This window comes from Taudactylus pleione, unplaced genomic scaffold (assembly GCF_031769625.1).
Source record: "Taudactylus pleione unplaced genomic scaffold, aTauple2 ptg000172l, whole genome shotgun sequence".
In the NCBI taxonomy this organism is placed as follows: Eukaryota; Metazoa; Chordata; class Amphibia; order Anura; family Myobatrachidae; genus Taudactylus; species Taudactylus pleione.
In genome coordinates, this window is record NW_028284574.1 from 11,332,478 (window position 1) to 11,342,749 (window position 10,272).

Here is a 10,272-nt window from a genome sequence, read left to right on the forward strand (position 1 = left end):
CAGGCGCACGCTTGGCGCTGCTCCTTTGTTGATGCACGTGCAGCCACAGTGCACACAATTCACAAACACAGAAAATTATTTTTTATTTGGTTTGGAGTGCACTTTGGGGGTTACAGCACCCTTTAATGGTTAAGCCAGCCGGCCCTTTACTTATGACACAGGCGCACGCTTGGCGCTACTTTGTTGATGCACGTGCGGCTACTGCGCACACAATTCACAAACACAAAAAAATATATTTTTCTATTTTTTTTGGAGTGCACTTTGGGGGTTACAGCACCCTTTAATGGACAAGCCAGCCGGCCCTTTACTTATGGGACACAGGCGCACGCTTGGCGCTGCTCCTTTGTTGATGCACGTGCAGCCACAGTGCACACAATTCACAAACACAGAAAATATTTTTTTATTTGCTTTGGAGTGCGCTTTGGGGGTTACAGCGCCCTTTAATGGTCAAGCCAGCCGGCCCTTTACTTATGACACAGGCGCACACTTGGTGCAACTTTGTTGATGCACGTGCGGCTACTGCGCACACAATACACAGACACAGAAAAAATATCTATTTTTTTGCACTTGGGGGAGCACCCCTGATGGACAGAGCACCCCCTGGACAACATTACAGCACCCCTTTAGGACTATGACACTGCACAGGACTTTGGAGTGGACACAGCCCCTATGGACAACTGACTGCACAACACAGTCCAGCCAGCCCCTATGGACTTTGGAGGAGTGGACACAGCCCCTATGGACAACAGCAGCACAGCACAACACAGCCAGCCCCTATGGACTTTGGAGGAGTGGACACAGCCCCTATGGACAACAGCAGCACAGCGCAGCACAGCACAGCACAACACTACACTGCACTACACTACACTACACAGCCCAGCCAGCCCTAACTCCCACCCTCCCTCTTCACTGTCCACAGCCGAGTGAGAAAATGGCGCCGACGCGGGTACCTTATATAGAATCCAAAACCCGCGAGACCCGGAAGGCGGGATGATGACGTTTTGCCTCGATTTCAGATCCGAGTCAGGCGGGAAAAGTCGAGCCTGACTCGGATCAGCCTCGGATCGGGATGGCTCAGGGGGGGTTTGAATTTCAGAAATCCGAACCCGCTCACCCCTACTATATAGTGTCATAAATTGAATTGTGTAGATACATTCTCTCTCCCTTTGTGATTGTGTTGTAGACCTGCCAGATGGTGACGGAAATGGAATTCACACCACGTTTTACAAATTTAGTTATAAGAGATAGGGAACGACAATGTGTTTATAAACATGTATAGTATAAGTAAGCTGTCAAGCTTTATAAACACTATGTAGATGACATAATAATAATTTGGAAGGGAATAAAAAAGATATAGAGGACTTAATAATAATAGATGTAACCTAAATTCATGTTTAATATTCAGGAGATTTAATTTCTGGACTTGTTGCTATAAGTGGTCCCCAATCCGAAAATCGTGACTAGTAATTATGTTAAAAATGTAGCTACTGTATTAATAACTATCTTCATTATTTTCCCAGTTTTCTCACATAAAGCGTAACTGTACAGAAGTATCATAGTCTAATAAACAAATAACATTGTATAGTCAGAGATTTATTGTTAGGAAATACAGATGTGCTCATCTTTGCTGCCGCTGCGACTTGCCACTGTACGTATGCCACGAGTGGCACACCCGCGAATGGGCGTGTACATCTTATTCGCTACCGTGATTCATAGGATTGCATGGTGCAAATGTTGCTGCTGCCTGGTGTACTGTGGAATACGTGGCAAATCACATGCTGCAATGAGTGCGCACGTTTGCCGCATTGCTGGCATAGATGAGCATGGACACATCTGTATCCCGAAGCTGCAGAAAAATTTAGTAAAATAGATGGAGAACAATTGTAAGTTTATAAAGAAAAACCAAAACAGCATGATTATGTTGTACCGTTTATTACTAAATACAGTGCAGGTAATAAAATCATTTATAAGTCACTTAACAGACACTGGGGCACTTTATTATTGGATCCAGTTTTATAAAAATACTCCCAAAGAAACCTGATAGCATTTTCAAAAAAAGCACATAATTTAAAGAAGATTGTAGCCCCTAGCTTCCTTAGAGTACAAAGTAGAAATAATTCTAATCATGTATTATATTACAGTATATAACATTCTTCTGCTGTTTTTTGTCTGTAACCAGTGTTCAATGTGTAAATTAGTTCACCCTGAGAGAAAATTGTTTATGAAGTCAGATGGAACTAAATAAGTTAAAATGATAACCACCATGAACTGTCTGACAAGTAATGTTATATATTTATATGCCTGTGTAGGTTAATTTACATTGGAAGAACACATACGCAATAAAAAAAAAAAAATTATGACACATACTGTATTGTCTCTATACACTTTATGATGAAACATAATTCTAACAGTTCCTTATTAAAATTTAAAGCAATAGAGAAACTTAAACTAGATGAACGTAGAGTAAGTAAGTTAGCAAAAAGATATATGTACTGCGTATTCACTCTTAATACAATTGCACCATTATATTTAAACAAAGCATTGGAAGTGGCACATTTAATTTAGGACATGTTAATGCAAATTTCTCTACATTAATCATTATATATGACAAATTAAGCATATTTATATGTCCCCTTGGAAGATTATATGGAGGATAATATTTATTAGATGATGCCAGGTGTCTGCTGTATGCTTTTTTGGGGGGGAATAATATATATTAGATGATGCTAGGTGTCTGCTGAATGTTTTTCCCAGGAGGGGGGGGGATAATATTTATTAGATGATGTGCAGGTGTCAGCTGTATGTTTTTCTCGGGATGGGTGGTGGTAGGATAATATATTTTTTTTAAACCCCCCTTTCAAAATCCTGCATTTGCCACTGTAACCAGCACCAGTCTGAAAGGATATGTTATACCAACACTAAGGGGACTACTGTCTTGAGCTTATACCCTCTTTGGGGTGAGACAGGAGGTTGCTATACATCTAGGTCCCAGTGTGGTTATTACTTTTTCTACTCTACAGTATGTAAGCTGATCTTTGTATAATTTCTATAAACATATTTTAATAAAATAAATATGTTTACACACATTTAATTGTGGGCCCATGGCTGTTTGTTGGGTGTCTTCGGTATGAGGGTCTAACTACAGAATTCAAAAAAGAACAAAAGACACAAAATACTGTATTGGTGATTTAACAGTGCTAGGATTTGGTCCAATATAAAAGTTCCCAGTTCTGAAGAAATGTAATTTTTAAATCGATCATAACAAATTAAAATCAACCTTTAGTAAATACTGTGTACCCCTTCAAGAGAAATTTTCAAGGTTTTTATCCGGTTATGAATTTCATCCATTTTGAGTATTAGACTAGGTATATGTCTTTAGTGTACTGTATATATATATATATATATATATATATATATATATATATATAAAATCTATAATCTATATATATAATCTATATATCTATATCGTGTACAATATGGTTGTGGTGATGATATGTGGGAGGTCATCTAATAGCAAATGGGTATTCCAGAAAATGTAGGAAAGTATAATATATATGGTTCCAAATTGATGTGCACCATGGTAGCATCCAGTGGTAGATTTTAAACAGGGCCTGCATGGCTACATTCTCCCCAGTAAACCAGTAAAGCCACTCCCCTGTGATCCCCCAGTCCTCTTGCATGCAAATTAGCAGCAGTGCCCTCACATTGGAAGTGCTGTCTGCTAATCACAAGTCAGACTATCCATAGCAGAAAGTGCTTTCAGTAGGAAGCCGATTCTTCTTTTATTATGGCAGAGATATTTGGCTTCTTAGGACTGCAGGAGATGCAGCCCCTAGCCGATGCCATTATTCTGCACATGCACATTTTTTTATTGGATTCTTTTCTTCAATTTTTATGATGACCGCACGCCACCACACAGGGGATTTGGACTGCATTATGGGTATATTCCTGCAGTAAAAAGGTAGTATGAGCCGCTGCTCGTAGCATCACATTGTGTCTCCTAATATATTGTTGTGGAATAAGAAAATCACAGCAGTGCAGAGAGAGCAATGTTGCCTGAGCAACCACCATAAGCTAACAGTGTGATTTCTGTCCAATACTTGCTTACCACCTATCAAGGGTGAGTTGATATATTTACAGCTACAGGTTATCTGAATATCATTACGGTGCACACTATTGTCACACATTTTTTTACTAACATATTCTGGAAAACCCATTTCGAGAAACTCCATTCAGTCTCAGCATCTTGGAAAATGCAGACTATAAATGTGTTATTGTACACTGATGTACTCTGATGTCTTTGATGGGATGCAGTTGAAATCCTGGCTGTCGGATGCAGGTGCTCAGAATGCAGCATCGGAATCCCGACACCAGTAAGAATCCCGGCGTCAGCATCCCAACTGCTGGCATCCCAATGGTAGGTAGTGGGGTTAGGGGTAGAGTTAGGGTGAGGGGTTAGGGTTAGGCACTAAGAGGAGGGTTAGGGTTAGGCACTAGGGGGGAAGGGTTAGGATTAGGGAGGTTAGGTTGAAGGTGCAGGGAGGGAAGGTTAGGGGTAGGGGTAGAATTAGGATACTTACTGACAGATGTGGGTATCCTTACTCTGTTGCTGAGCCCCGGTATCCCTTACCCAACCCTCTTTGATAGATTGGGAGCAGTTTGTTCTGTATGTTGATGGCATGGGGTTCCATGGTAGATTTGTGCATTGGTTTGGCAACCTGTTTCGGCAAGAATATTGGGCCATATTTTCTTTCATTTAGCTTGGTACCCCAATATGATTTTAGGTCCATTGGAATATGTAATTTGTTACTGCCACAGTATGATGTAGCCTGCTGAGAGCATCTGAACAACTGTATCTAATGCAGGTATTTGCTTAGTGATGACATATTCTTATTTCGATAGACAAGATATAAGGAAAGATAAGTAGTTTATACCTTTAGGTTCTTTATTGTTTCAGGTCTTTTAATGATCTAATAAGCCTTATTAACCTCTTTTTGGGTGTAGAAAAAATGCAGCTTTAGGTGATCGTTTACTGTAATCCATTTGGCTGCTGAAAAACAAGGCCCCTTAAAGACGCTTGATTTAACTATTCATTGTCAAGGGTTACATTTTTATTTATTTTTTTTGGTATGTGAAAAACCCTCCATTTACAGTCATTCCCTGATCTCTTTCATTTCCCTCCAATACATTAATATTTCTTCCTTGATCTAGACCTTTTTGATTACTCTTGCAGCAGTGTTTGGTGACAGTGCTGGAGAATGCCTTCATTTTTTGAAGTCTGGTATTGTGAGTCATTTATGATTTAGAAAAATATTTTCCCCATCTGCTACTGTACTTTTCTGTGATGAATACAAAGATATTGTTTGCAGACTTGTCTCAAGTTTCAAAGTGATTGAACAAATTAATGGGAATTGGAGAAGGGATGATGTTAGTACTGCCAGGGCCGTAACTAGGGTAGTGCGGCCTGTGCCATGGCACAGGGCACTGCAGAACAAGGAGCTCTGTTCAGGCCTGTCAATTTTCTGTTTATTATCATTCTCACTTGTAGCTTCCTCTTATTTCCTCCCCAGCATCTCCTGGCCACTTTTATCTCTTCCCTGGCCCTTCCCCATGAGGCCATTCCCCTTTTTTGGTTGCGTTATGTCCATATTTGAAAAATGCTCTTTCTGGCACAGGACACCAAAAAGTCTAGTTACGGCTCTGAGTACTGCTTTTGCGCTTGCTGAGATGCTCTGGATATATGAATTAAACACACTACATCCGAAAGGTCTCAACAGTGAATTCAAAGTGAAATAGTTTATCTGATAATTGTCTTTTCATAATGTGATATATCTATGTTTGGGATTTTAAATTAGGGTTTAATGAGTCAATATGTACAATTGTTGATCCATATATGAAAGATGGAAGTTTTTCCTGTAAACTTGTATATCCCTTTAAAATTTACAGCAATCTGGATGATGTAGTAGTGGTCTGTAATGAGCATACCGGATCTTCTAGCTGGCGTATAAATTAGGGCAAAGATTGCTTACACCTGTACTTTGACAAAGACTCGATCCAGGGTTGAAATGCATCAAAGCAGGTGGAAGCGATAGTATGTTTTAACGGAAGGTGGTGCTGGGTGTTACATTATCAAGCTGGAGGAACAGCAGAGTCAGCAGTGTGTTATACCCCAGGAGTGGGGCTAAAGGAAGACCAGTGGTTGGAGTCACACAGAAGCTCTGGGAGGACAACCACCTACGGGTGGATGAATACCGTGGTCACCATCCTATTGGGGTTCCAGAGTAACACCTATGAACAGAGGGGTGCAATTCACTGCATGAAGTTGGCTTCCTAGAAGGTCTGGTGAGCTCCATATATCATTTTATTTCTGACTGATACTAATACTGGCTGATAGAAAACACATGCACCTTTTTATGAGGAAACATTTTTTAATAAAGGAAATATTTTTTTATATATTGATTTGGTAGTAATGATTGTCTTTCCCTCAAGTGGATAGAAGGATTGTTGATAGTGATTGACTTTGGATCTGCATTTACTCGGATATATATGTGAACACCCTTTTTGGGGGGGGATCCTTCTTTTTGCTATATATACACAAATTTGGACAGAATGTTTCCAGGGGTCACAATTTGGAAGATTTGGTAAAGAAACCTGAACAGGAAAAGCAGTGCCGCTATATTCTTTAATTTTTTTAATTTTTATATACAGTATCTTTGGGACAGTAAAGTTGAACTTTTTTATATAAAGAATAGTGGCTGCAGTTTGAGAAGCGCTTTTTTGACGAGAGACTTTCCTGTGTATTTATTGTCTCAAGATCCATTTGTCCTGGTGGAGGTAGTTGTTATATAAATGCCTGTTTAGTCCTACTGTTAAACCACTCAAACTTGATTGGCCACAAAAGCCTCCATAAATGTTTCTAACTGGGGGCATAACATTTATCTCAAGGTTGAGGTTAATTGATTTGGTGTTTCTGCTTCTAAATCTATGTCTATTTGCTTTTCTGATACACAGTCTGTAATTATTTATTAACCAGTTTGCTTTTTAATATTTGTAATTAATTTTCCTTTATGCAATGAGCATACAGTACTTCTTCAGTGTCAAGGCTGGCATGGCTATAACTGTTTAGCATGTTGGATTCTTTAGTGGCTACTCGGGTCAGTGTTGTTCAACTACTTTGAAAACATCAAGATTGTACCGGTTATATTGCTATGGAATGATTTAAGATGATTTAAGGTATATAACAAGTTTGCTATTTTTATAATGTTCCTGTCATATGTTGTGTGTCCTGTCATAATGAGGCAGTGGTCACTTTGTGATAAGGTTCTGGACAAAGTCAGAAGTAAATAAGGTGTGTGGTCATACTAGGAGATCTGGAATCTCTGCAAACCTTAATTACTGCTGTGTGACCATTTTGTGATATAGTACACATGACCATGTTGATAAGGTCTCTCTCTGTGTGAAAATATCCGGCTAAGCTGTAGTCTAGGGTAGGTTGTTATTATTAGTATGGGACTTAGAGTTGCATATGAAGAAGCTAAGAATATCCGAATATCATTCATTTCAAGACTCACATTAGAAAGAGTTAAACTGTAGATCCACAATGAGTTGTCGAGTCCAAAGAGCACAACATATAGGGCAACCAAACAAACGACAGCTCTTGAAGCTTTATATTGTGCTGATCTTCTCTTGGCTCCCTGCAAGCCCATCGTTCTTCTCATATTTCTTTCATGATGAAACAAAATGTGCACCATGTAGCTGCTTGCCAGGGTCATTGTTACCAAAAAGATGAAATCCCGAACAGCATAAAATGATCCACTAATAACATATGATTTATAATTTAAGAAGTCTGCATCACAATAGACCAAGTGAAGAGTATATTGGGAAGTTATGTTTTTCGAGGCACTAGCATTCAGGACAAAGAAAGGATATGTTGAAAGATTAATGACCCAGAATACTAAAACAGTGGTCATTGTCCTTTGTGTCAAACTCTTTTTTAGGATTACCCAAACCTGTGTTATTGGGGCAATAAGAATACACTGGTGGCAGCTAAGCAAAGTGGTGACACATATAGACATGGCCCTACTTACTCTGTAGGTGTATATAACAAGTTTGCACTTTGTGTCATCAAGCAAATCCTCAACACCTATAGCGTTCAGAGACTGTGGAATAACTCGTGAAATGATTACAAGAAAATTAACAAAAGACAGTATTGTCAATATTATGTTGGTCGGAAGAAGTTTCCCTTCAAGTATTCTTACGTAGGTTAATTGAAAAAAAATGAAGATATTTCCTGGGATACCGATTATCATCAGTAACAAAAACCCCAAAGCTTTGAGAATAAGATGGGGCTCCATGTGGGCAGCCCAGTACCTGAAATAAGAAATATTGGTTCTTTTAGAGGCTAGCTATTTTTACACATTTTACATCACTGAATCAAGAGCGTTTTTGAAAATAAAATGTCTTACTTATTTAGGAAATGGCAAAACACAATAACAAAATAGGATGCGCTGTCACAATGCAGCTGGTATAAAGGGGTAGTCAATCCCTAAAATAAAAAGAGTACAATAGAGCAACAACCCGCGCTGTATAAAGGAAAAAGATGGACGGTGCAATAACACAATATAACACAATTTATTAAAACCAACAATTGTATAAATGATATCAGTATAAAAAGTCCATGATATGAACTGAGTAAAAGTCTATGCCTGTATTGAATGACTGGACCTAGGACAAACTCCTCTTCATCCCAACTTGAAAAAATAGATGGTTAATGAGCATTTAATTTACCATGAGGTGGTATGATATTCACCCTCACAGTCCGTTTAGCATCCAGGATGCAGAAGTATTGGCTGTGGATATATATATATTGTCTGTAATAGATGGGCACTTGGTTTACCATGCAATGGTGTGGCAATCACCTACACAGTCCTTTAAGCATCCAAAATGCAACTGTATCAGCTGTATAAGGAGTCAGCATGGAAAGTTCCAAATTATAGCAACAAGTCCTGGGAAGGAGTATGGCAGGGTCCAAACGATGGTCCAATATTAGTACAGGCAGACAGCACTCAACGCATTTCACTGGATAATGTTAACACCCAGCTTCTTCAGGAGTATAAAAAATATGTATATTGTTGGCCCTCTATATACTTAGAGGTAATTGGTTAATTAATTACACCAGAAATTAATTACTCACATGATAAAAACAAAGCGCACTGTCCATCCTAAAAAAAACTTAAAATCGACACAATCATGTGTCTATAAGATAAAGGCAATCCCATGTAGCACACTTTACATAAATATACAATCCATAAAAAACATTTACTCACCTCGCGTCTGGAATAAGCCTGTATCTATTTTTTCAAATTGGGATGAATAGGAGTTTGTACTAGGTCCAGTCATTCAATACAGGCATAGACTTTTACTCAGTTCATATCATGGACTTTTTATATTGATATAATTTCTACAATTGTTGGTTTTAATAAATTGTGTTATATTGTGTTATTGCACCGTCCATCTTTTTCCTTTATACAGCGATGGTTATTGCTCTATATTATTTAGGAAATGGGATTGTATTGCCGGTGGCTGTATAGCCGCTGGTTCAAATCCGGACAGCGACTGGCTGAAGGGAGGAAATCCAGACAGCGGAGGTAAGTACAGCTAACCCTCCCCTCTCTCCCTCCTAACCCTAACCCTCCTTTTGGGGTGCATAACCCTAACCTCCCCCCTAGTGCCTAACCCTAACCTACCCGCGTTCATGACTAAACCTAACCCCCCCTCCCCGCACCCTAAACCTAACCTTCCTGGGGGGTGCCTAACACTAACCTTTCCCCGGAGGGTGCCTAACCCTAACCCCTCCTTCCCCTAGCCTAACCCTCCCTGGGGGTTGCCTAACCCTAAGTACCCCCGGGGTGCCCTAAACCTAACTCCCCCCCTCTGGCTAAAAGGACAGGCACCCGTACTTACCTTGTTCGGACCCACGTCGTTCTGCATTCTGGCGTCGGAATTATTACAGGCATCGGTATCTTGACGCCTGTCATAAATCCCTAGCCGGCATTCTGGCATCTGGATTGTGACCGGTGGCTGTCACATAACTACATCCCCTTATTTAGGTATTAATAGTAGTCAGTGTGTGTATGTAACAGCATACTTATAGTCAGGATGGCACTCTATTGGTGAAGTATTGAAATCATGAATATGTTTGGTGTGGCCTTATGATCTATCACTCATACCAGTAATGACAATGAACACCACTTCTGGGACAAATCTCTAAGG

General features: G+C 39.6%; 1 protein-coding gene across 1 annotated transcript; it reads right to left on the reverse strand.

Moving 5' to 3' along the window:
* Positions 1–7,388: 7,388 nt before the first annotated feature.
* On the reverse strand, positions 7,389–8,354 carry LOC148521269 (olfactory receptor class A-like protein 1). Its single transcript, XM_088475471.1, has one exon. It carries the CDS (start codon positions 8,352–8,354, stop codon positions 7,389–7,391), a length of 966 nt encoding a protein of 321 aa, XP_088331597.1.
* Positions 8,355–10,272: the final 1,918 nt, after the last annotated feature.